This window comes from Lolium perenne, chromosome 2 (assembly GCF_019359855.2).
Source record: "Lolium perenne isolate Kyuss_39 chromosome 2, Kyuss_2.0, whole genome shotgun sequence".
NCBI classification, from domain to species: Eukaryota; Viridiplantae; Streptophyta; class Magnoliopsida; order Poales; family Poaceae; genus Lolium; species Lolium perenne.
Window position 1 is genome coordinate 208,161,017 of NC_067245.2, and position 26,568 is coordinate 208,187,584.

The 26,568-nt window shown below is 42.7% G+C and overlaps 2 protein-coding genes and 1 long non-coding RNA gene across 4 annotated transcripts; 1 reads left to right on the forward strand and 2 right to left on the reverse strand.

Annotated features, from left to right (window-relative positions):
• Positions 1 to 366: 366 nt before the first annotated feature.
• Positions 367 to 2,180, reverse strand: LOC127334694 (F-box/FBD/LRR-repeat protein At1g13570). The gene is made up of 3 exons (XM_051361222.2): positions 1,240 to 2,180; positions 1,014 to 1,154; positions 367 to 912 (listed from the first exon to the last, which is right to left on the reverse strand). Exons 1-3 carry the CDS (start codon positions 2,086 to 2,088, stop codon positions 541 to 543), a joined length of 1,362 nt encoding a protein of 453 aa, XP_051217182.1. The 5' UTR covers positions 2,089 to 2,180; the 3' UTR covers positions 367 to 540.
• Positions 2,181 to 2,459: 279 nt separating this feature from the next.
• On the reverse strand, positions 2,460 to 13,951 carry LOC127330414 (uncharacterized). Its single transcript, XR_007869273.2, has 6 exons — positions 13,821 to 13,951; positions 12,430 to 12,488; positions 4,341 to 4,403; positions 4,130 to 4,228; positions 3,421 to 3,519; positions 2,460 to 2,883 (listed from the first exon to the last, which is right to left on the reverse strand). It is a non-coding gene; the product is annotated as an uncharacterized lncRNA (long non-coding RNA).
• A 1,513-nt stretch (positions 13,952 to 15,464) lies between these two features.
• LOC127334696 (RNA polymerase II C-terminal domain phosphatase-like 4) lies at positions 15,465 to 21,650 on the forward strand. 2 transcript variants are annotated; one of them, XM_051361223.2, is made up of 8 exons: positions 15,465 to 15,988; positions 17,003 to 17,076; positions 18,139 to 18,272; positions 18,544 to 18,724; positions 19,616 to 19,905; positions 20,182 to 20,370; positions 20,499 to 20,537; positions 20,884 to 21,650. In XM_051361223.2, exons 1-8 carry the CDS (start codon positions 15,780 to 15,782, stop codon positions 21,379 to 21,381), a joined length of 1,614 nt encoding a protein of 537 aa, XP_051217183.1. In that variant the 5' UTR covers positions 15,465 to 15,779; the 3' UTR covers positions 21,382 to 21,650. The 2 variants fall into 2 exon arrangements, with proteins under 2 accessions (XP_051217183.1, XP_051217184.1); XM_051361224.2 differs by having other exon boundaries at positions 18,142 to 18,272.
• Positions 21,651 to 26,568: the final 4,918 nt, after the last annotated feature.

Consider the following 26,568-nt stretch of genomic DNA (forward strand, 5'->3'; position numbering starts at 1 on the left):
AATACTGTAGGTTCCTACTGCCAGTAAGAAACTAAGAACTAAACTAAAAGGAGATGGTTTCTTATAAAATATCAGTGGTAAATATGGTCCTATGGCCTACAAATTGAAAGCTGATAACATTAAACTAGCACGCGAACTGACAAGGAAGCACAAAAGGAACTTCAGCTACAGAATTCTCAGGTATCGGCAAAATGACAAGTAAAGCAGTGATGCGATTATAGTCTAGATTCCGAACTAACATACCACAAGATGTCTGACAGCAGCTTCGCACAAAGCAATTTTCAGAGTGAAACCAGAATACTCAGCCTATATCAAAGTTCACAACCCCACATTCAGAAAATCAACTAACTATAAGACAGAAGAAACTTGTCACATCACAAACTTCTTCAACATAAACCTCAAAGTTCAACATAAAGCATAGTCTAGAATCTGGATTCAGAAATTAACTAAACACAACAACAACAAAAAAGGCCAGCAAGGGCATCATGGATGACAATCATCTTCAGAGTGAAACATCAACAAGTAACCTTCACAGTGAACTTAGTAGCCCAAGATATTGGTGTCGCCGTCAAAGGGATCAGATAGTGCTGTCACAGCTTCTAATGTGAAGCTCTTGCGGTCTTTAACATTCTCAAACACAAGCTCAGCATCCAGGGAGGCCATGTGGCTTTGCTTCAGCAGATTTTGCTGGTTAGTAGACATCCTGGACTGAATCTTCATGAACTGCAGCACATGGGCTCTAGCAAGGAGAAAACATGCAAATTCAAGCATGCTGCGGTTGTGGTGTTCACATCCCAGTCTCACTATCCTGAGATGTCTGGTAAGACAGCTGATGGGATCACACTGTTGGTAGTAGTCAGAGACAATGGCGTCATTCTCGTCCGCAGCAACCTCATAACTGGGATCAGAGGACTGCACAAAATGATGAACCAGTGGAAGCTCTGTTCAGCTAAATTTGACAGCTAGTACCCACAGAAATAAATCAAGGCACCAACTCAAGTTTCAGAAATCACCTGGACATGCAATGTCTCCAAGAACGGGAAGAACTCCAGTACGCTTATCGCCTTCTCCATGTCCTCCTTCTTCGAGAACTTGACACTGATGGCCAAAACTTTCACACTTGGGATTGGAGCACGGATACCCTTGTTAACCCCCTGCAATGCATAGTGAAACACTCAATTAGTTGTCACTCGGCCAAAACAAATTACGGAAAAGAACCAACCGAGGTAAGGAAATTACCGGCGGAGCAGTCTCTCCGAGGAAGGACATTGGAATGCTGGCGACGACATAGCCTAAAGCAGTAAGCTTTGGTGCGCCAGCGATGGTAATGGCTGCATTGAGACGAATATTGCCGAGCAGGCGCTCCAGACAAGGGGCGTCCTCCACGGTGATCTCCTCCAGCTGCTTGTAATGCCAGACGCCGAGGAGCACGAGGCTGCGGCAAGAAGAGACGCGGATGCGTTGGATGCCGTGGACGTGCTTGAGCATCAGGGTACGCAGCGCGGGGCAGCCGGAGAGCGCGCTCTGAAGGCCGGCCTCGGAAAGGCTGGTTTCTGAGAGGGTGAGCTCGGTGAGGCGGGCGGCGGCTGCGGCGGAGGCCCCGGCGTCGGTGAGGCGGCACTTGCCGAGGGCGAGCACCTCGAGGGTGGGGGAGGCGAGGAGCGGGTCGGCGCGCGCCTCGTGGCACCACTCGGGGGAGCAGCGGAGGGAGACCTCGCGGGCGCCCCTGGCGGCGAGGTCCCGGAACCAGGCCTCGGCCGCGGAGACGCGGCCGCGGAAGGTGGTGCGGGAGAGGCGGAAGAGCGGGACGGGGCCCGGGTGGGAGGCGAGGGCGCGGGTGATGGCGTCGGCGCGCGCCGTCCAGGGCTCGATTGAAGGCACCTTGCCGCGCGCGGGGGCGGGGAGCTGGAGATCGTCGAGGCGGAGGGGGGTCCCGAGCCACGCGTCGCGGAAGCGGGTGGAGAGGACGACGGTGCGGGCCGCCTCCGCGGTGCCGAGGCGGGAGAGGATGTCCGAGAGCAGAGCCTCTGGTAGCTCGCTGATGCGGTCCTCGCCGCCGCTGCGTGGTTGCGCGAGCGCCGCTGCCATCTCGCCGGCGTTCGCCGCGGCGCGATCGGGGGTTTTTAGAGGGGAGAGTGACTTTTTCTTTTCCTTCAGGTCCCCCGGATCAGATGTTTGGGGAAGGGTTTGGTGATGGGTCAGATATTTTGTTGCTACTGTGGGAACACATTTCATTTCTCTTCGCCTCACTTTCGACAAAAAAAAAAGGGAGTGTCTAACCATCATCTAGATGAAAATGCAATTCGCTCCAAGTCAGATTTTATAAGTAGTCGTTGATCTCTTCGGTCCCCGTTTCCCTAACAGATACTTCATTCCGTTTAGTCCGGGAAACCAAAAACACAAACAAATTCATTCCGATCAGTTCACAAATTTAGTTTTTTCCATTAACCCATTTTTTATACATCTGCCGTTTTAAAACTGGGCTCTTGTACATAATAACTGAAAAAGGAGTAGCTCATTATTTATACATCAGCCTTTGTTGAGGATTTCACAAAAAACAGGAAACTAGGCCTTCTATTTTCGTTGGCCTGGTCCACCAGTTGCCTCCACGTCACCATCTCCCCCCTTCTTCTTCCTCCCCATGCAAAAGCAGCCTGGTTCCAGCGACAACGGGCACCAAACAGGAAAGCAGAAAAACAAAGAGGAAAACAAAGAAATCTCGGGCAAGAAAAAGATAGATCCACATCATGATGGACGAGAATGAGGAGAACTACGGCACAATGAGGAACGCAAAAGTATTTGGGCAACCCGTTGTAGCTCACTCCAGAACCTCTTTTCTTTTCTTGATCAATCGTGTACATCTCCCACCAAATTGTCTTGAATCTGCAAAGTAAATGTTCGATGGTATCAACAAGTAGGGAAAACCACCACATACTTGGTGTACGGGCAACTCATCCCTAGGGACAGTCATCTTAATTGTCATATGCTCGTCTAGCACATTTCAAAAAATGGCTATAAGCTAAAACTGAAGAAAGGAATGCTATTATGTCACCAGCCTTACTATGTTGCTGCCACCTCTCGGTTTCTATGACTCTTTATGCCAATTTAAGAATGATTCAAAAAATTCCTATGTCACCAGGCGGTCATAGGCTAAAACTACAATGGATGCTAGTATGACCTAAGCCTACTTTGCTTGGTGGAACACTGACAGAAAGCCGCCAAAGTTTATGTTTTTGTAGCTATGTTTGCCACATGATCATGATAAGACTGTATAGAGAAAAGAACCTAGGAAGAAGGCAACTCATAAAACAGTTACTATTCTACTATTTGTTATCAACTTATTGATCCATTGAAATAGATGTAGTAACATGGCATGTAGATGTGTTCATATTTCATAGAGTAGGAGCGGGGGACAAATACCAATGGGTAGCATTTCCTGAGATCTCTGGCTTGCCTTATCACAGCTTAGTACCCAATATTGTGGTGAGTTAGGAAATGCATGTCCAGCTTATACGATTTCTGCGAGGAAAGAAATTCAGAAAAAGTTAGCAAAGGGAAGTCTTGATATCCAATTACTGAAAATATCATAGGGAAAACCCATCATCAGAGGATACAACAACAAAAGGTGAAGAAATACTTAGTTATTCATACTTTGTCATTTCCTTGCTAGGCTTAGAGAAAGGTGTAACCTAGTGTAAAGTTTCACCAATGCTAACTAGCAAATCAACCAAGGCTTCTGCGCTGGTGAGTGACATAGTAACTAAACAACCAAGGTGTCACGTCACCTCCCAAATTTCCACTACCCAAACAAAACATGCTCCTGGGAAATAACTAAAGACTACGAGGTTGAAAAACGATAAACTACATGATAAATTATGAACATTGCAAAAAGCTAATCTACAATGAGCTAATAAGATACAATAAGACTATACAGAGCTGAGGAAATAACAAAACATTGAAGTGTATCTTTCTACAGACTTAAGAAAATAGACTAGCAATGACACGAAGTACATTGAAGTGTATCTTTCTGCAAAATTTATGAAATAGACTAAGAATGACAAGAGTGACAATGCAAATGTAAACTGACAAACAAAGAATATTATACTGAAAATCAAAGAAAGAGACTAACCTTGCTATTCCATGTAGAACCGAACAAGCATCCACTCTTTGATCTCCTCCTCTGGTCTATGGCAAAAGTGTACTTACATCCATCATCAAAATCTACCGTCTACACTAAATTAAGAGATGTTGAATACTAAGAGGATGGAGAAAGAAACATCGAAGATAATCAAAACAGAAAATGAAAACAGTGAAAATGATTTTACAGCCAGGATTCTCACCATCAGCGATATTGTTCATCATCGTTTAAGCGGCCAACATTGTCTGATTTTACCAACGGGTAACTTAAGATTCAAGATACAAAACAAAAAACAAATGATCAAACATTTTTGCAATGCTTGATGAATCATCATTGAGAGACTTAAGAAAACAACTGAGGCAATAATATAATGAAAAACAAACTAATGATGTACTGCAAATTGACAGGAGAAAATAAAACTGAAAGAGATCATCAATAAATGAGATTAACAACGAATGAGATGACATGATAACAAATTGCAGGTGGTTGAGAACAATTCATTTGTACCATGATGTTGTATATTATTAACAATTTCCACCACAGGGAGATACCTAATTATTGGAGCACTGATGGCGTGTATTTCACACGTTCGTTGGGCAACCCCAAGAGGAAGGTATGATGCGCACAGCAGCAAGTTTTCCCTCAGAAAGAAACCAAGGTTTATCGAACCAGGAGGAGCCAAGAAGCACGTTGAAGGTTGATGGCGGCGAGATGTAGTGCGGCGCAACACCAGGGATTCCGGCGCCAACGTGGAACCTGCACAACACAACCAAAGTACTTTGCCCCAACGAAACAGTGAGGTTGTCAATCTCACCGGCTTGCTGTAACAAAGAGTTAACCGTATTGTGTGGAAGATGATTGTTTGCAGAAAACAGTAGAACAAGTATTGCGGATGATTGTATTTCAGTAAAGAGAATTGGACCGGGGTCCACAGTTCACTAGAGGTGTCTCTCCCATAAGACGAACAGCATGTTGGGTGAACAAATTACAGTTGGGCAATTGACAAATAAAGAGAGCATGACCATGCACATACATATCATGATGAGTATAGTGAGATTTAATTGGGCATTACGACAAAGTACATAGACCGTCATCCAACTGCATCTATGCCTAAAAAGTCCACCTTCAGGTTATCATCCGAACCCCCTCCAGTATTAAGTTGCAAACAACAGACAATTGCATTAAGTATGGTGCGTAATGTAACTAGTGACTACATCCTTGAACATAGCACTAATGTTTTATCCCTAGTGGCAACAGCACAACACAACCTTAGAACTTTTCATCATCGTCCCAGGTGTCAATGCGAGCATGAACCCACTATCGAGCATAAGTACTCCTCTTGGAGTTACAAGCATCTACTTGGCCGAGCATCTACTAGTAACGGAGAGCATGCAAGATCATAAACAACACATAGCATAACTTTGATAATCAACATAACAAGTATTCTCTATTCATCGGATCCCAACAAACGCAACATATAGAATTACGAGATAGATGATCTTGATCATGTTAGGCAGCTCACAAGATCCGACAATGATAGCACAATGGGGAGAAGACAACCATCTAGCTACCGCTATGGACCCATAGTCCAGGGGTAGACTACTCACACATCACACCGGAGGCGACCATGGCGGCGTAGAGTCCTCCGGGAGATGATTCCCCTCTCCGTGAGGGTGCCGGAGGCGATCTCTGGATCCCCGAGATGGGATCGGCGGCGGCGGCGTCTCTGGAAGGTTTTCCGTATCGTGGCTCTCGATGCGGGGTTTCGTCACGGAGACTTTTTATAGGCGGAAGGGCAGGTCAAGAGGCGGCACGGGGCCCCACACTACAGGCCGGCGCGGCCAAGGGGGCCGCGCCGCCCTATGGTGTGGCCCCTCCGTGGCCCCTCTTCGTCTCTCCTTCGGACTTCGGAAGCTTCGTGAGAAAATAGGCCCTGGGCTTTGATTTCGTCCAATTCCGAGAATATTTCCTTACTAGGATTTCTCAAAACCAAAACAAGCAGAAACAAAGAATCGGCACTTCGGCATCTTGTTAATAGGTTAGTTCCAGAAAATGCACGAATATGACATAAAGTGTGCATAAAAAATGTAGATAACATCAATAATGTGGCATGGAACATAAGAAATTATCGATACGTCGGAGACGTATCAGCATCCCCAAGCTTAGTTCTGCTCGTCCGAGCAGGTAAAACGATAACACGAGATAATTTACGGAGTGACATGCCATCATAATCTTGATCATACTATTTGTAAAGCATATGTAGTGAATGCAGCGATCGAAACAATGTATATGACATGAGTAAACAAGTGAATCATATAGCAAAGACTTTTCATGAATAGCACTTCAAGACAAGCATCAATAAGTCTTGCATAAGAGTTAACTCATAAAGCAATAATTCAAAGTAGAGATATTGAAGCAACACAAAAGAAGATTAAGTTTCAGCGGTTGCTTTCAACTTGTAACATGTATATCTCATGGATATTGTCAACATAGAGTAATATAATAAGTGAAATAAGCAAATATGTAGGAATCAATGCACAGTTCACACAAGTGTTTGCTTCTTGAGGTGGAGAGAAATAGGTGAACTGACTCAACATTGAAAGTAAAAGAATGGTCCTCCATAGAGGAAAAGCATCGATTGCTATATTTGTGCTAGAGCTTTGATTTTGAAAACATGAAACAATTTTGTCAACGGTAGTAATAAAGCATATGCATCATGTAAATTATATCTTATAAGTTGCAAGCCTCATGCATAGTGTACTAATAGTGCCCGCACCTTGTCCTAATTAGCTTGGACTACCGGATCATCACAATGCATTGTTTTTACCAAGTGTCACAAAGGGGTACCTCTATGCCGCCTGTACAAAGGTCTAAGGAGAAAGCTCGCATTGGATTTCTCGCTATTGATTATTCTTCAACTTAGACATCCATACCGGGACAACATAGACAACAGATGATGGACTCCTCTTTTATGCATAAGCATATACCAACAATTAATAATTTTCTCATTTGAGATTTGAGGATTGTTGTCCAAAACTGAAACTTCCACCATGGAGCATGGCTTTAGTTAGCGGCCCAATGTTCTTCTCTAACATATGCATGCTTAACCATAAGGTGGTAGATCTCTCTTACTTCAGACAAGACGGACATGCATAGCAACTCACATGAAATTCAACAATGAATAGTTGATGGCATCCCCAGTGAACATGGTTATCGCACAACAAGCAACTTAATAAGAGATAAAGTGCATAATTACATATTCAATACCACAATAGTTTTTAAGCTATTTGTCCCATGAGCTATATATTGCAAAGGTGAATGATGGAATTTTAAAGGTAGCACTCAAGCAATTTACTTTGGAATGGCGGAAAAATACCATGTAGTATAGGTAGGTATGGTGGACACAAATGGCATAGTGGTTGGCTCAAGTATTTTGGATGCATGAGAAGTATTCCCTCTCGATACAAGGTTTAGGCTAGCAAGGCTTATTTGAAACAAACACAAGGATGAACCGGTGCAGCAAAACTCACATAAAAGACATATTGAAAACATTATAAGACTCTACACCGTCTTCCTTGTTGTTCAAACTCAATACTAGAAATTATCTAGACCTTAGAGAAACCAAATATGCAAACCAAATTTTAGCATGCTCTATGTATTTCTTCATTAATGGGTGCAAAGCATATGATGCAAGAGCTTAATCATGAGCACAACAATTGCCGAGTATCACATTACCCAAAACATTTATAGCAATTACTACATGTATCATTTTCCAATTCCAACCATATAACAATTTAACGAAGGAGAAACTTCGCCATGACTACTATGAGTAGAAACCAAGGACATACTTGTCCATATGCTACAGCGGAGCGTGTCTCTCTCCCATAAAGTGAATGCTAGGATCCATTTTATTCAAACAAAACAAAAAAACAAAAACAAACCGACGCTCCAAGAAAAAGCACATAAGATGTGATGGAATAAAAATATAGTTTCAGGGGAGGAACCTGATAATGTTGTCGATGAAGAAGGGGATGCCTTGGGCATCCCCAAGCTTAGATGCTTGAGTCTTCTTGATATATGCAGGGGTGAACCACCGGGTGCATCCCCAAGCTTAGAGCTTTCACTCTCCTTGATCATGTTGCATCATACTCCTCTCTTGATCCTTGAAAACTTCCTCCACACCAAACTCGAAACAACTCATTAGAGGGTTAGTGCACAATATAAATTGACATATTCAGAGGTGACACAATCATTCTTAATACTTCTGGACATTGCATAATGCTACTGGACATTAATGGATCAAAGAAATTAATCCAACATAGCGAAAGAGGCAGTGCGAAATAAAAGGCAGAATCTGTCAAAACAGAACAGTTCGTATTGACGAATTTTAAAATGGCACCAGACTTGCTCAAATGAAAATGCTCAAATTGAATGAAAGTTGCGTACATATCTGAGGATCATGCACGTAAATTGGCTTAATTTTCTGAGCTACCTACAGGGAGGTGGACCCAGATTCGTGACAGCAAAGAAATCTGGAACTGTGCAGTAATCCAAATCTAGTACTTACTTTTCTATCAACGGCTTAACTTGGCACAACAAAACACAAAACTAAGATAAGGAGAGGTTGCTACAGTAGTAAACAACTTCCAAGACACAAATATAAAACAAAGTACTGTAGGTAAAAACATGGGTTGTCTCCCATAAGCGCTTTTCTTTAACGCCTTTCAGCTAGGCGCAGAAAGTGTGTATCAAGTATTATCGAAGGGTGATGCATTCTCAGCGGGGTGTGGAGTTTTCTCAACTAGGCATAGTATATTGGATACATAAGTTTCAGCATCTCCCTTTTCATTAGTCTTAGGCGTGCTACTCTCATCAAACAAATTTTCAGGAACTAGCCAAGCATAGTTATTTTCTAATGCATCATTCATAGCTAAGAGCTTACATGGTATTGGTGCTTTGATCTCCCCTCCATCATCAATATTATTAGTGTATCTTATTCTATCCATATCCATCTTTTCAAGGAGACTAACAAAATTAGTAGGAGAACCAAGCATATTAAATTTAGCAAACACCTTTCTAGCTTCTCTTGCTAGACCACCAAATTCTCTAAGAAGGGTTTCTAATACAAAATCTTTCTTTTCCCCCTCTTCCATATCACCAAGTGTGAAAAACATGTGTTGGATTATAGGATTAAGATTAACAAATTTAGTTTCCAACAGGCGAACTAAATGCGCAGCAGCAATTTCATAAGTAGGCGCAAGGTCTACCAAGTGTCTATCTTCAAAATTTTCAATAGTACTAACATGATTGAAAAATTCTTCTATATTATTTCTCCCAACTATAGACCCACGTCCTACCGGTATGTTTTTTGTGGTAAAATTAAAAGGAAACATGATGAATAAAGTAAATGCAAGTAAACTAATTTTTTTGTGTTTTTGATATAGTGAACAAGATAGCAAATAAAGTAAAACTAGCAACTAATTTTTTTGTATTTTGATTTAGTGCAGCAAACAAAGTAGTAAATAAAACTAAGCAAGACAAAAACAAAGTAAAGAGATTGAGAAGTGGAGACTCCCCTTGCAGCGTGTCTTGATCTCCCCGGCAACGGCGCCAGAAAAAGAGCTTGATGGCGTGTATTTCACACGTTCGTTGGGCAACCCCAAGAGGAAGGTATGATGCGCACAGCAGCAAGTTTTCCCTCGTAAAGAAACCAAGGTTTATCGAACCAGGAGGAGCCAAGAAGCACGTTGAAGGTTGATGGCGGCGAGATGTAGTGCGGCGCAACACCAGGGATTCCGGCGCCAACGTGGAACCTGCACAACACAACCAAAGTACTTTGCCCCAACGAAACAGTGAGGTTGTCAATCTCACCGGCTTGCTGTAACAAAGAGTTAACCGTATTGTGTGGAAGATGATTGTTTGCAGAAAACGGTAGAACAAGTATTGCAGTAGATTGTATTTCAGTAAAGAGAATTGGACCGGGGTCCACAGTTCACTAGAGGTGTCTCTCCCATAAGACGAACAGCATGTTGGGTGAACAAATTACAGTTGGGCAATTGACAAATAAAGAGAGCATGACCATGCACATACATATCATGATGAGTATAGTGAGATTTAATTGGGCATTACGACAAAGTACATAGACCGTCATCCAACCGCATCTATGCCTAAAAAGTCCACCTTCAAAGTTATCATCCGAACCCCCTCCAGTATTAAGTTGCAAACAACAGACAATTGCATTAAGTATGGTGCGTAATGTAACTAGTGACTACATCCTTGAACATAGCACTAATGTTTTATCCCTAGTGGCAACAACACAACACAACCTTAGAACTTTCTGTCACTGTCCCAGGTGTCAATGCAGGCATGAACCCACTATCGAGCATAAGTACTCCCTCTTGGAGTTACAAGCATCTACTTGGCCAGAGCATCTACTAGTAACGGAGAGCATGCAAGATCATAAACAACACATAGCATAACTTTGATAATCAACATAACAAGTATTCTCTATTCATCGGATCCCAACAAACGCAACATATAGAATTACAGATAGATGATCTTGATCATGTTAGGCAGCTCACAAGATCCGACAATGATAGCACAATGGGGAGAAGACAACCATCTAGCTACTGCTATGGACCCATAGTCCAGGGGTAGACTACTCACACATCACACCGGAGGCGACCATGGCGGCGTAGAGTCCTCCGGGAGATGATTCCCCTCTCCGGCAGGTCTTTGGAGGCGATCTCCTGGATCCCCCGAGATGGGATCGGCGGCGGCGGCGTCTCTGGAAGGTTTTCCGTATCGTGGCTCTCGGTACTGGGGGTTTCGTCACGGAGACTTTTTATAGGCGGAAGGGCAGGTCAAGAGGCGGCACGGGGGCCCCACACTACAGGTCGGCGCGGCCAAGGGGGGGGCCGCGCCGCCCTATGGTGTGGCCCCTCCGTGGCCCCTCTTCGTCTCTCCTTCGGACTTCTGGAAGCTTCGTGAGAAAATAGGCCCCTGGGCTTTGATTTCGTCCAATTCCGAGAATATTTCCTTACTAGGATTTCTGAAACCAAAAACAGCAGAAACAAAGAATCGGCACTTCGACATCTTGTTAATAGGTTAGTTCCAGAAAATGCACGAATATGACATAAAGTGTGCATAAAACATGTAGATAACATCAATAATGTGGCATGGAACATAAGAAATTATCGATACGTCGGAGACGTATCAAGCACCAGACTGAATGGTTGAATATTGATAAACAACGACTTGGCCTAACAGAGACAAGTGGGACTAAATAGGGCGTTCAACATCTATATACCTGAGAGAGAGTCCGCATCCACCCAACTTAAGTATAGCTTAAAGAATGACGTAGGAAGAATTCCCCATGTTAAGATACAGGTAAGAATGCAAGACTAAAAAATCATAAAATTCATAGAATTTTCATATTAACTGAGGAAATTGGAGGAATGAAAATGAAAAAAGGAGGGAGAACTAAAAATGATGACTTAAGGACTGAGAGAATAAATTTTAATTAGCAGAATTTTCATAGAATTCCTTGATGGTGATATAAGATACAGGTAAGAATGCAAGATTGAAAAATCAGAAAATTCATAGAATTTTCACAATAACTGAGGAAATCGGAGGAATGAAAATGAAAAAATGAGCATTGAGAGACCAAGGAATAAAAGACTGAGCAAATAAATATGAGAAGAGGCTGAAACAAAGACTGAGTAAACAAATTAGAACGAGCAAATTATACTGAGAGACTGAAGAAGGAAAGACTGAACAAATAAAATTGAGAAGAAGAGACTGAGCGATGGAGGAACTGAGCAAAGATGCCTGAAAACTGAGGATAAAAGAAAAACAAAGAAACAAAATGAGATAATTTATAGGACTAGGTGACACAGATAATGAAAAGGATGCCGGAAGCAGCTCTATTAAAATGAAAAACTTAGAAAATAAGAGACTAAAATGACAAATAAAGAAAAGAAAGTAGAAATGAAGAAACTAAAGAATGAATACTATGATCAGAGAGAAACTGAGGTACATGATAAATAATGATAAACTAAGATAAAAATGATAACACTGAGCTAAACAATGAAAAGAGATAAACTGAGAAGAATGAGAAATGAGAGACGGAGGCTACCATCTCTGGGGGTCTATCTTATGATGTGTGTAGACAGTCACTCATTGTTGCTTCAATTGCAATTGTCTTATGTTGTAACACTTCTACCATGCTATGATTCTTCGCTAACTGAAATTGCAAATATTGTACAACAGATGATTGAGGATATACTCACAAAGCTTTCCAGCAACACTCGATGTTCAAGATGAATCTTCACACAAGTATGCACCAACACTATCAGTAAAAATGAGAAAATTCATGTTTCAATTAGCATAAGAAAAATAATATGAAATTGCTATGAAATTGTTGCGTAAAGGATTCTCATACAGAGGGTTGCTTCTTAGTGGTCAAACAAATCAAGGATAAACTTCTAAACTACTCGGAGAATATGATGATAATCCATGGGATATAAGAATGTTTAACAAGATGTAGCTAGTCCAGGTGATTTTCTTGAAGAAGCAAATTTTTTTTTTGACAAATTAGTACTGATGCATAGATTACCTTTTGAAAATGAAAAAAAAAACATTACATGCATGCAGGTTGATGATAGTGGGACTATAGAAATTTGCCGGCGAAAATGTCCACAGACCACTAAAGAAGAAAACTCTCAGAGGAAGGTAGTGATCAAAAAGCAGAAGGACGATTTAATTACCATGACTGGATGGAAAAGACAACACAACAGGAGAGGCGGACACTAATATACAGAGCCGATGGTGATAATTGGGACTGCTAGTCTATTTAGCTCCATTTAGAAATAAATTCAACCAGACCCCGATTCGATAAATTCGAGCCTTTCACAACGCACTGGCCATATTCATGTATTTGTACGAACAAAAAGCATCCATCTCAGAGAGGAACCAACTTCGACAGCTTAATTAATTCTGCTTTTGACGTGCCCATACACTATTGTATTACACTTCTAGAGCTGTTGCTGAGGACAACCGGCCAAGTTGCCCTAATCAAACAATTAACAACACACTTTATGAACATATTTTACCCTATTGATGCCTCAATAAAAACATCACCAAAGCAATATCCCATATAACAACAGGTGTTCTACAGATTATAAATTCACAAGAATTGTCAGGAAAATGAAGGTTACAAATAGCAACCAAAGACCGCAAAAATACAAAGAGTCAGTTTCATTCGATTGGTCTTTATTTTTCTAGCAGTCTTTCCGATAACTAAGTAGATGAAAACATGTGTGCAAAACATAAAGTACTTACAGTTAGGGAATGAAATCTGCTATTCCAGTGTCTACGGGCAAAATAATAGTAACTTCAGATACGAGTTTGACCAAGCTAAAAACTCATTGCTGCTACTCGCTATCTTAACCATTAACGTTTCTAAATCAAGGACGGCCCAAAAACACTAGCAGGAGGAATATCATGTGGGAACGCATCCTAGAATCGCTTCACAAACCAATGAATTCGCGTTCTGCCCAGCACCACCTAAGAACAACACAAAATTACCAGATCCACGCGTGAAACTGAACACTAAGATGTGAAGACGCACATAGAAGAGTAAAAGACAAATAGGAATTGGAGCAACGAAGAAGAAAGGTACCAGTCACGCCGGCGACGCAGCCAGCAGCCTCCTACCGTCACCTCGAAACAGTGGTCGCTCCCTGGAAGCTCCGGCATGGAGGAATCCAGCTCCTCAACATCCTTGCAAACCCATACTTTTCACTTCCAGAGAGCGACGGAACACGAGGACGGGAGTGAGCGGAATCCTCCCAGTTCCTCGCTCGGTGGCCTTCACCGATTTCGCCGCCACCGCACGGGAACCTAGGGCCTCGCCGGGAGATCCCACGACCACCGCGGGGGAAAAGCTCTCTCCGCTACCAGAGAAAAAAGAGAAATTAAAATGAAGTGAAAAATATCTACCGACAAAGGGCAAGGACGCTCATATACAAACTGAAAAGACCAAAAAGAAAAACCAACGGACTAAAAAACCAATATACAAAACCGGATAGAAAACAGAGGGCGACGAGCGAGAACCATGAGGGAGCGACGTGACAGCGCCAAGATTCACGCTAACGTTTCGAAGGTACGGCCAACGATCTGACCTGAGCCGAATTGGAATTTCAGCTAGCTGAAAATTAGGAACCCTGAAAAAAAAAGAACATTTCACAAGTATTCAGCTCATTTCGGCACCAACTCAACTTGTAAGCTTCCAATGGCTCAGAATTTCGGTGGGTCTGAAGTATCAACAAAATTGAACTAGGTTCAGATGAAATTCAAAAGGAAACAATTAAATTAGATAAAATAATTCCTAAATGATTTTCCAAGTTCCCGCGATTTCGAAAATTCAAAACCCGGCTTTCAAGCCAAGTCCATTCCATAAACTTGGCATCTCGAACGAGTATCAACAAATCAAAGACTGCAACTTACATTCAGGAAATGGTCTTGGAGATCAACAAACTCAGTTGATATCACTTATGCATATGTGGGCTATCACGAGAGCCCGAAGTGATGCACCGACATTATCCAACCAGAAGACTTTCACATATAAACACGCATAAAAAGCATCTCCTAATATTTCGATAAAGTAGTACAAAGTCATAACTCACATCATAATAACTATTTCCTCGGTTTTAGATTATAAGATGTTTTTGTATGCTGAAATAGCCTACCAAAACGACTTATAATTTGCAACCAAGGAATTAGTTTGTAACGTATAGGGGTATAGCAATCAATTCACACATCATCACATCAACTTTCAAATAAATAGGATCATATTTGGAAAGTTTGGCAAAAAATCCTTCTAGAAAACAATCTCATATCCGACTCTTTTGCCCCATGCCATTGCTATACATCGGATGATGAGGGTACATATCTCAATGACTAAGGTCAAAGTGTTGAGCTGCCAAGACGACCTAGCATCGGGGTCCGACATGGACAAGCTCAACACCACGATCCACGGCATAAACATTGAGATGCTCGTCTCAGCCTATCAAGCCTTGATAACCCATATTGTTGAGTAATTCAATCTCGATGGCCCCTCGTTGAATGTCGAGCAAACGTGTTGGATCTAAAATTATTTCGAAGAACTGACCATTTTTAATACTATGGTTGATTCACTACATTTTGAGCATAGGATAGATAGGATAAGATCTTGACTATCTGTCATTCCCTCACATAGTCATACATTTTCAGAGGATTTAAATTTAGCAAAACCTTTTTTCAAAAAATAGACAACCTAGGTTGGTTTTGGGACAAAGCACCTCGACTCACACAACTGGCGAGCCTCGAGGACAGGCGCCGCCGTCTTCCTCGGTCACGCGCCGCCGCCGCGCTTCTCCCGCCGTTCCTCCAATCCCCCTGTCGCCGGCTCGCGTTGTTCCCGTCGCCTCCTCCCGTTCCTACACCGACATCGGTGTGCCCGCTGGCGCGCCGTCCCCCTCCCGCCTTCGCCAGCGCCGCCGTCACAGCCCCGCTCTCCCGACCTCGTCCGGAACCCTATATCGCCCTAGGCCGTGTTTCCGCTGCCGATTTGTTCGCTCCCCTCTCCGCGTCCTCCTCCATGACCCTCGCGGCCGAGTCGCCGTCGCCTGCCCCGTCGTCCTCCAGCGGCAGCGACGATTTCGCTGCGCTCCTGGACTCGGAGCTCGAGCTCGCCTCTGCCGTCGATTCCGCCTCTCCCGACGACCCCGCCACATCGCTCGCCAGCAGCGACGACGACGAAGAGGAAGAAGACGCGGTGGTCGAGGTAGAAGATGCGGGACAGAGCAGGTACGAGATCTGCAATCCCCACTTCGTACCGGAGTGTTGGGCTTGCTTACTTCGGCTGTGCGATCAGGAGCTTCCAATTCCACGATTCTAGTGTTGAATGTGCAACTTTAGTGTAGTCATTAGCAGATTTAATCCATTTTTATCTGGCGTGGTAGATTGAGTCAGGCCGATGCTTGGGAGTCAATGTATCTGTTCTACTTGCAACGTGGTGACTGGTGGATTCGTGTATACGAGTGCAACATTTGATGCGCTAGCAGATTTATTTTCTAGGGTTTATTGGTGTCGGTGCTGTTCGTTGACTTAGCATGTTAGTAGTGTGCGCTTCACTTGATTATGTTTTATGGTATCCCACTTATTTGAGAAAGAAAATTGATCATTACAGCAGATTCAGTTAGGTCACGTATTCACATGGAAAATGGAAAGTCACGTATTATGCTGTGGTATGCAAGTTTGTTGTTGTTCTTAGTTGTTCAGCCTAGCTTCATTGTCATGCTAAGGTGAAACTAGGGTAAGCCATTTTAGACAATTCTGTGTCTTAGCATAATCTATGAACTGCTGAAGCTTAGGATCAGCGCATCAGGCACTCTGTTGGCATATTGGAATCTTTTTGAGTATTTTTTTTTTGTCCAGAAGTAAGGTTGACTTAGTCACCATCATTTTCTTTCCTCCTCTTTAATATCTATATATCCTGAATGTGTTACATCATCAGTTCACAATAAATAGTTGAAGTTAAATGTTACATTGTTAGGATTGTAAGTGGTACAACAATATGGAGATAGCTTGTAGTATACAAAATCATCCATTTGGGAAACAACTGCAACAAATACGTTAGATGCAGTGATTTTGGTTTTTGGGGTGGAGAGGGAATGTAGTTCTTGACGAGGGTCCTAATACTTGGTTAGGAGGACGGAACTGGAGGCAAGAATATGGGATGATATTGTGTTGAGAAAAATCATGATTTGTTTTGTAGATTTTGTACTATATATCTGACTGTTGACTCCACGGAAAATGCAGTACTAAAAGGTGTAAAGTGGAGGTACAACACCAAGATCGAGGAACAACGATAAGGCCTGATGAAGATGCAATTGGTATGCTTGTTATTCTCGTTTTGCAAAACATTAGACAACAGCAGCTGAAGTTTCTGCAGAAGAATGTAGCAACTCAAGGGGGCATGATTGTACAGTAATTGTCTTTCAGAATTTTATTGATAAGTAAGCTACATGTTTTAGATATCTGTGGAATTTCTAGGCCAATTCTCATAAGTGGTACATATTATGCTTATTATCACTGAGTCCTTTGTCTGTGTGAAGACTTGTTCTATCTGATCTCAACCTCCAACTGAACTTTCTAATTAATGTTCCACTTTGTTTAACATACAGATGATCATGCATTAGTTTCTTTATTTCATTATGGTTTTCGTTTGACAAGTGTCTTGTGATCATCCATCTCACAACTTCACCATGGCTTATTGGTATTGTCATGTTGACAACTGAAAGGAAATACAGTATTATTTATGCCGCCATTCCATACGATGCTCATTGTAATGCTTATGTCAACCTTTGTTTAAAGTTTCAAATAAAGCTCCACTTTAGTGTAGAAGCTGAATCACAAATTTAAGTAAAAGGCTGCTGAATTTGGCGCTGAAAAAGCTGATTGTGTTACTGTAGGTTGTTAGGTTTTCATGATACTAAAGTCAAGTTATTTCCTTCTGCATCATAAAAAGTGCACATTGCCTTTTGCGTTAATAGCAGAATTTGGCTATCCTTATGTATTTTCATATTTTGGTCTAGTATGACTGTACAAGTACGACACACAAACCGTTATCTATGTCATGTACTACCTCTGTCAAGGATGTCGCAAGTTTGTCTAAATTTAGATGTATCTAGACACTTAGATACGTCCGAATTTAGACAAATCTCCGACATCTTTTTATGGACGGAGGGGGTATTATTTTCAAATTACCCAGTTTCCTAAAAGTGTGGTATGCCTTATCCTTTTGCCTTCTAAATATATCCCCCAAAGGTTTAAAAGCTATTCTTATAGTATAAAACTTCTTAATCGAAGTTATCTTTTCTTATATCCTATCTAAATCATTTAATGTTCACGAGTATAGCAGATGATATGTTGAATTATTGAATAATATGTTGTAGAAGCTTCATCTAAAGATGCTCAAATCAAGATATGTCCTCCACATCCTGGATTTTTTGGTGGACTTTGCTTTAGGTGTGGGAAAAAACAAGACGAGGAAGATGTTCCAGGAGTTCCTTTTGGTTACGTCCACAAGGTACATAGACATATGACCTTCTCTCTAACATGAGAGGTGTGATTGTTCCCTTGTTGAACTAACCTTGCCAAGACCCATTTTCTGAGGCTAATATTAGCATTATATTTTAAATGAAATGAAACGCAAAGGTTTTTTGCGTTTTCTCGAAAAAAATATTAGCATTATATCTCCAATTCGTTTTCAGATATTTTAAGTTATTTTTCCGTTTCCAATTGTGCTTGCACAATGCCTTCCATAGGATTTTCTGAATACTGGAGCTATTTAAATGCAGGGTTTGAGGCTAGGTACTTCAGAAATGGACAGACTACGTGGATCTGATTTGAAGAACTTGCTGCGTGAAAGAAAACTGATACTTATTTTAGACTTGGACCATACACTGATTAACTCGACAAAACTCCATGATATTTCTGCTGCTGAAAATAAACTGGGAATTCAAAATGCTGCATCAAAAGGTAAGCTGCATTTATCTGTATTTAAGTTTTAAGAACCTTTAGCTATTTCTCTACACAATGTGATATTGTATGACCATGATCATAGGAGCACTACCTCTGGTCTACAATATATGTAACTATGGGAGTTAGTATCCTATAGTCAGAGTCCTACTAGAGTCGGAAGGTGTCCCTTGGTAAGCAAGGTGTCCAAGTTGTGCTAGGGGAGTCAGTCTGTTGCGTTTGCTTATTGCATAAGGTTGGTTATTATACAAGTCTGTCCCTGTAATCTGTCAGGTATGCAATAGGAAAACTTCAAACCCCAAGTAAGTTTTAGAGCCTCTAAGCTTCGCCTGGGACAAGCCCAGAGAAACTTGAAGGGCGATTTTCCACCTCCCCCCTCGGCCCTTGCAATCCAATCCATGCTCCCAATATCATCTTGTAACTCTGCTAACCTAGCTTAGAAGGTCATGAAAGAACATGCAATCAGATAATGGACGGAATTGAATGCTCATGGCAACTCTCATTGTTTTTGTTATGTTTCCTATATGGTTTCATTTAATGATCACTGGTTATTTTGATTAAAATTTTACAGTATGCAACAGTTGGTAATGCTATTACCTACTACCTTTGTAGCAAAATATAAGACGTTTGGTACGGAGGGAGTAGTAGTCAACCTGGCAATAGTTGTTGACCTCGAATAGCGAAGCTTTTTATATGATGGAAGCAGCAGACTTGTGATTCCTGTTCTACTATAAGTCTATAACGGACTTCTATTGTATGTATATGATTAGTTTCTTCCACCTACTGTATGCAGACTTGTGTTGTAAATGATTATTGTCTTTGATCCTTTCAAAACTTTGTCTCTGCTTATCCATGAATGTAGACAGTTAACCACTAAGATGCCCTATGCAGATGATCCAAATGGAAGCTTGTTCACATTAGAAGGAATGCAAATGCTTACAAAGTTGAGACCCTTTGTGCGTAAATTTTTAAAAGAAGCAAGCACTATGTTTGAGATGTATATATACACCATGGGTGACAAGGCTTACGCAATTGAAATAGCAAAGCTTCTTGATCCTCGTAATGTCTATTTTGATTCCAAAGTGATTTCAAACTCTGACTGTACTCAGCGACACCAGAAAGGTCTTGATATGGTTCTGGGAGCTGAAAGTGTTGCAGTGATTCTTGATGACACTGAGTATGTAAGTGCTTTTCTTGATGAGCTTGCCTGTCACACATTTATGACACTATTTTCAGTACTTACTAGTTACTATTGGTCATGAGTGTGTTGCTCAAGGCATGTCCTAACTGTGTTATACTTCAGCCGCTAAATTTTTCTGCGTAATGGTAATGCTTGCATGTTTACGTGCTTTTTTTTCAGACCCCGTGGTTGATTTGATGTTTCCTGTTTTATAAGATTTGTCCATCATTGTTTGTTAGCATACTGTGTCTAGCCTGAATGGTATTATTCATTTCAGGTCTGGCAGAAGCATAAAGAAAACCTGATTCTGATGGAGAGATATCATTACTTTGCATCAAGCTGTCGCCAATTTGGTTTTAGCGTCAAATCTCTGTCAGAGTCGATGCAAGATGAAAGGGGGATTGATGGTGCTTTGGCTACTATTTTAGATGTCCTGAAGCGTATACACACAATTTTCTTTGACTCGGTTGGTTACTTAAGTACACGTTTTTAGCGCAATTTATCGCCTTGCTACCTTCTCGCTGATGTGCATAAAACTTGACCCTAATAAGCACTGATAATTTTTCCTAATCAATTGCTCCGGCACTTCTGTAGGCTGCTGAAACTGCTCTTTCTTCACGGGATGTAAGACAGGTACCACTTCCATATTTATGCTGGAGTGAACATCTTTAGTCTCAGCCCTGCACTTTTTGCTATCACCATATTGTGTTATGTGGACAACCCTATCCATTTCTTATTTGTAAAGCTACTTTTGATATATACGGTCCAGTGGTAAGAAAGCGATAACGGAGAAAAATGTACATCAGGTTCAGTTATGTCGATAAGTTCTGGAATCACTATATAAATTTACAAGCAAATTTGGTTATGCTGATAAGTTCTGAAATCACTGTGAACTAGAGGCTGCTAACTAGATCCTCCATAGCGTTGCACACTCATGGTTCATACATTAATGTTGTCACTTATATGCCCCCTTCTGTAGGTAATCAAGGGGGTACGGCAGGAAGTACTGCAAGGCTGCAAATTAGTCTTCAGCCGGGTGTTCCCAAATCGTTCTGTGCCACAGGATCAGTTTATTTGGAAGATGGCTGAGCAATTGGGAGCCATTTGCTGTGCAGATGTGGATTCGACTATCACCCATGTTGTTGCTGTGGATGTTGGAACAGATAAGTCCCGCTGGGCGGTTGCCAACGGCAAGTTCTTGGTCCATCCCCGCTGGATTGAAGCCTCAAATTTCCGGTGGCACCGGCAGCCTGAGGAAGATTTCCCTGTAAAGGTAAAGAAGAAGGAAATGGATAAAGAAAATGATGTTGCTGCTGCCACTACCGGTAAAGAAAATGATGCTGCTGCTGCTGCCGCCACCGCTAAAGAAAATGACGTTGCTGCTGCCACTACCGGTAAAGAAAATGATGTTGCTGCTGCCACCACCGCTAAAGAAAATGACGTTGCTGCGGCCACTGCTGGTCCAAAGGACTCTTAACGCAATGGATCAAGAAAAAATCTTTCTAAGGCGATACGTTTGTGAGCCGTGTTTCTGATATGTATCATAGGTACGCCACCATCTTCGGTTCTTAGTCTCTAGAACAGAAAGGTCGGAATTTTTTGACCTGGCCTTGCAGATCCATGGTGTTAGTTTGATACATGTGAAATTTTGCGGATGGTCTGAAGCTCAATGAGCCTCCGGCCACACAATTAAGTGACTATCTAACGCCAGACTAATCCATTTTACACTGCAGTGTCTTTTCTTAAGATTGACATGATACTCTTTACCTGTTAAGTGTGTACAGTTTGACAATTTAGCTTTTCTTAAGCACAGCCGTGCATTACCATTGCTGATTTTTGTTAGTACAGTAGCATTACTGACTTAGAAGACAAAGAAATGAGAAAAGAAGCCGAGAGAGGTGTTTTGGTATATACACCTGGGAGCCAAAGTGAATTTCCGCGTTGATTTATATCTCTTCGTGTTGTCCTATGCTTGCCTTGGGTGGAGTTTTTCCCTCTATTTGCTCTGCACCGAGGTTCACTTTCTTGGCATTCCATCAGTGCCTCCGTTAGCTACACTTTTCCTCCCCGCACTTCACCACTTCAACTTCCTCATGTGCGGATGCAGGCGCACAAGGCCGGGTCTTCAGAACCGCTCCCTGACCACTTTGGCACAAGCTAAACTCAGAAACGCTGTCTGACACTACTTTGGCACAAACTTAACTTGCAACGAACGTTGAATATTGGTAATTTTGGGTCACAAAACAAGGGCAAGGTATATATGCAACACATGCACTTCACTCTCACTAAAATGGGGTAACAAGATTCTCGCGTCTCCCAAACGGTGTCGGGTCGAGTGTTTGGGGGTCGTTTTTTTCTTCGTGCCGCATTTGGGGGACGTCGCTGCCTAGCCACGTCCCCCCAAACGAGACCCTATTTTTTTTGATACAATATTCGAAAACACAACCATTTTATTAAACAAAGCATACAAATAAATATGTTTGGTAAAATGGTTTCTAAATTAAAATACAATAAATAATAAAACAACTAAACATATATAATAAGTGGGGCTAGATCAAGACACTGCCGCATTTGCAGATAATCCTTTGACTCTCCATGTATGCTTAACGAGATCATTTTGAAGTTGCTCGTGAACATTGTTGTCACGGATCTCTACGTGCATGGCGAGTAAATTAACAAAATCTGTAGGCACCTCATGATCAACCTTCGCAAGAGGGCCCGGACACTCATAGGGACCAACATATTGTAAGGGTACATTGCCCCTAAGTGTGCTTTTGGTAATTAATGACAATCCTCTATGGACTAATGTTTTCTTTGTGTTTATATGAAGGAATGTTTCATAGGTATTGCGTGTAGTCCATGTGTTAGATTCGTGGATGCCATGAATGAAGATTGATATGTATACCTTTGATATTGGCATCAAGATCATCCATTTGAAGAGATACAAGGTATCTTGCCATGGGAACACATCAAGAGTATGATCTCATATAGCCCATGTGAGGATGATATCAAGTATGGATGTCATCAAGGTTGAGAAGGGCAAGTTCAAGATGAGCATATCGAAAGTATCATACTTGAAGCTTGTCATCCATTTGGTGATAATGGACATGTGAAGATGTGCCTCAATGAAGCTATCTCATCATGGTATATGGGGGAGCATTTGTGAGTCTTCACGAAGCAACAATGATCAAGTGAGGCATTCCGGCTTGAGTGGAGCTTGAAGCGTTGTCATCAATATCAAGCGGAATGCACAAGGCAAAGGTATGACTTTGCTAGGTTTTCCTTTTACCGGTCTCAAGGTGATTGTTGGGAGACCGGGTTATAGGATAGATAGCCGCACTATCAAGAGGGGCTTTCGGTCGAGTAACTTGATCGCATCATCTTAGGGAGCTCAATCCTTTGCATCCTTTGCATCCCTATTCTTGTTGCTTCTTGGTGTTTCTCTGTGTGAGGTTCTTGAGCATGTTGCTAGCTTTTCAACAAGTGAGGAGTCTCAATATTTCATCTCAACAAAATTGTTGGGGTTCTATTCGTCGTTATCTTTCCAACAAAATTGGTTTCATCTCAATCGGAGTTCGGGAACTTTGTCAAAGTTAAGTTCTTTCGAGAAAACTGCGTTTGAGGGGTTCTGGCGATTTCAGCGCTGAAACCGGTGGTGCCGGCTCTCCTTTCGGAATATCTCGGTGAGCCGAAATGGTACTGGTTTCACCGGAACACATTCTAGTACACTGTTCCGGCAAAACCGGTTTCGTTCCGGTGAGCCGGTCTCGTTCCGGCGAGGGAACCGGCATGTCGGTTTCAGAACCGGTCCAGCCTCGTGTGCTGGAGATTTCCGGCGGTGGTTTCGGTCAGCCGGTTTGCTCGCCGCACCATTCCGGCGTATGAACCGGCGGTGCCGGTTTTACCGCCGGTACGGGTCGCGGGAATTCCTCAAACGGCTTGTTTTCCCCCTTGGACTATAAATAGTTCTTCTTCCTCCTTGAGGAGGTAAGGTCAACCACACTATTTGCTCTCTCTCTCTCCTACTCCATTGTTGAACCTCAAAATCTTGCTTCCTCTCTATCTCTCCCATGATTATTGCATCTTCTCGAGGGATTTGAAAGAGGAGATCTAGATCTACAATCTCCACCAATCAATTCCTCCTCTAAATGAGGGGAAATCTTGGGATCTAGATCTTGGAGTCATTTATTGATTTCCTCCTTTGTTCTTCCAATCTTGGTATGGAAGTAATGCACGAACGTAATGCTCACAACTTCCATCTAGACCTAGCTGTTCTTGAAGTTCCATCTCTTAATGGATAAGGTTTTTCTGCTAACATATAGGAATTTTTGAAGAAATAAAAGCTCTCTAGTTCCTCCATAGCATTTGTTTCTTTGGTGGAATTGGAGTGTGAAGGATTTGATCACCTTTGGTGTTCTTGCTTTTGCATCCTTGTATAAGTGTTGAGTTCTCCATTATGATTCGTTCAAGTGAGAGACCGTGAGCTTGTTACTCTTGGAGGGGTGGCCTCCTAGTTGGCTTAACGGTTGGTGCTCCGGTGACCTCTTTAAGGAAGATTGTGAAGAGGCATGAGCTTCTCCTTCGTAGAGCTTGTGAACTGGTTGTAGAGCTTACCAACTCCGGAGTGGAGGAAAAACTAGCCATAAGAGAAAGGTCTTTATCCTTCATGGTATTGGCACGTCCGAGAGACCTTCGTGGTAGCCCGCATCTCTCCAACGTGACGTACCTTACCTTGTGTGGGGAACACGGGAATACATCTTCATCTCCGCGTGCCTCGGTTATCTCTATACCCGAGTTTACTTTCCTTGTGATAGCCATCGTGCTTGATGTACTTATATCTTGCTATTACTTTCCTTGTGATAGCCATTATGCTTGTAAAATAAACGTTAGTTTAATTCCGCATTCTTACATGCCAAATCCGTAATAGTTTTTCAAACGCCTATTCGCACTCCCTCTAGGCGACATCTCGTCCTTTCACATTCTCATGACCCGATTCTTGCGGTCATCCTTGATGATAATGTTGTGCATGATCACACAAGCCTACATCACCTCTCACATTTGATCGTGAGACCAACTTAGAACAGGGTAGCGGGCAATAGCAAATTGAGCATGAAGCACACCAAATGCGCGCTCGACATCCTTCCTGCAAGCCTCCTATCGCGAAGCAAAGTGGCAATTCTTCTGACTTGATGGAGCCGGGATTGTTTTGACAAAAGTCGTACATTTTGGATATATACCATCGGCTAGATAATAGCCTTTGGTATATTGGTGGCCATTGATCTCATATTGCATGGTGGAGCATGACCTTCCATTAGTTTGCTGAACATCGGAGACCGCTGCAACACGTTGATATCATTGTGTGATCCCACCATGCCAAAGAAAGAATGCCAAATCCATTGGCCATAATCTGCCACGGCTTCAAGCACCACACATCAATATCCATGACGTCCTATGTATATACATTGTCAAGCAAATGGGCAGTTCTTCCATGACCAATGCATACAATCGATGCTTCCAAGCATCCGAGGGAATCCTCTTGCTGCATTTTGTGCCATGATCCTTGCAGTCCCTTCTTTAGTTTTCCCTCTCAAGTAGTATTTGCTAAATTTTTCCACCACATCTCGGCAAAACTTCATGCACTCAATGGCAGTAGATTCACTCATATGAAGGTAGTCGTCCTGTGTATAGGCAGGTGCTCCGTATGCAAGCATCCTCATGGCGGCGGGCACTTCTAAATCGACGAGAACCCTACAATGCCATCAGCGTCGTGCTTCAGCTTGAAGTAGAGATCGAACTCTCGAACGCCATGGAGGATATTCATGAACAAAGGCTTGCTCATCCTATACCGGCGCCAGAAATTGTTGGCTTGTGTTGCTTCATATGCGAAGTAATCATTGTGCGGCTTGGTATGCCCCTCCATCCTCTGTTGGGGCTTCGACTTCTTTCTTCCCACCTTTGAACCTCCGCGGCGCTGCCTCTTCCTCTTCTCCACCTCGGCGTCAAGCATGTTCTGGAGGGACGCGATGATCGACAAATGCTCCCGAATGTCATCGTCGAAGGCTTGCTCTTCCTCCAACATTCTGACGATCATCTCGTCATCGCTATCCATGTCTAAAGCAAAACAAATGGTTAAAATTCATCCACGACAAAGGAGGCAATGAACAACGACCTATCACGCCTATCAGGCAAGGCGCCGAACACCTTCTGTGCGCGGAGGAGGGGCGAATTTGCCGGCGCGTTCTGGAGGGGCGAATTTGCCGGCGCGTTCTGGGACGCGTTGGCGAAGCGGCGGCGGCGAAAAGGACGGCGACGAAACCAACCGTCACGACAATGCCCGACTTAGAAGTGATTGGCCCTCGAGACGGCCGGCAAATCGAGCGACAGCAAAGAGGTGGGAGGCACAACGAGAAATAAAAGGCGGAAACCAACCGTTCTAGATGTGGTCGCCGATAGGTGGGCACCCGCCTCGCTTCTCGCTCCGTTCGATGTACCCGGAGCGTCCCCTGTGGAGCAGGAACAGCTCGAGACGCCGGACACCCTATTGAGCCGCGCCGGGCGAAAGGAGGCTTTGGAACGCGCGACTAGGGCCGAAAATATGTCCAACGCGTCCCAAAAAGCTTTGCGGGACGCGACTAGAGATGCTCTAATGTTTCCGCTTAACTAA

Excerpts from the sequence above, each read along its gene's own strand:
- LOC127334694 (XM_051361222.2), bottom strand. The coding sequence starts at position 2,088 with ATGGCAGCGGCGCTCGCGCAACCACGCAGCGGCGGCGAGGACCGCATC. Across the intron at positions 1,155-1,239 it reads TCGGAGAGACTGCTCCGCCG|GGGGTTAACAAGGGTATCCG; the intron begins GTAATTTCCTTA and ends TATGCATTGCAG. Across the intron at positions 913-1,013 it reads TGGAGACATTGCATGTCCAG|TCCTCTGATCCCAGTTATGA; the intron begins GTGATTTCTGAA and ends CATTTTGTGCAG.
- LOC127334696 (XM_051361223.2), top strand. The coding sequence starts at position 15,780 with ATGACCCTCGCGGCCGAGTCGCCGTCGCCTGCCCCGTCGTCCTCCAGC. Across the intron at positions 19,906-20,181 it reads TTCTTGATGACACTGAGTAT|GTCTGGCAGAAGCATAAAGA; the intron begins GTAAGTGCTTTT and ends TATTCATTTCAG. Across the intron at positions 20,538-20,883 it reads CTTCACGGGATGTAAGACAG|GTAATCAAGGGGGTACGGCA; the intron begins GTACCACTTCCA and ends CCCCTTCTGTAG.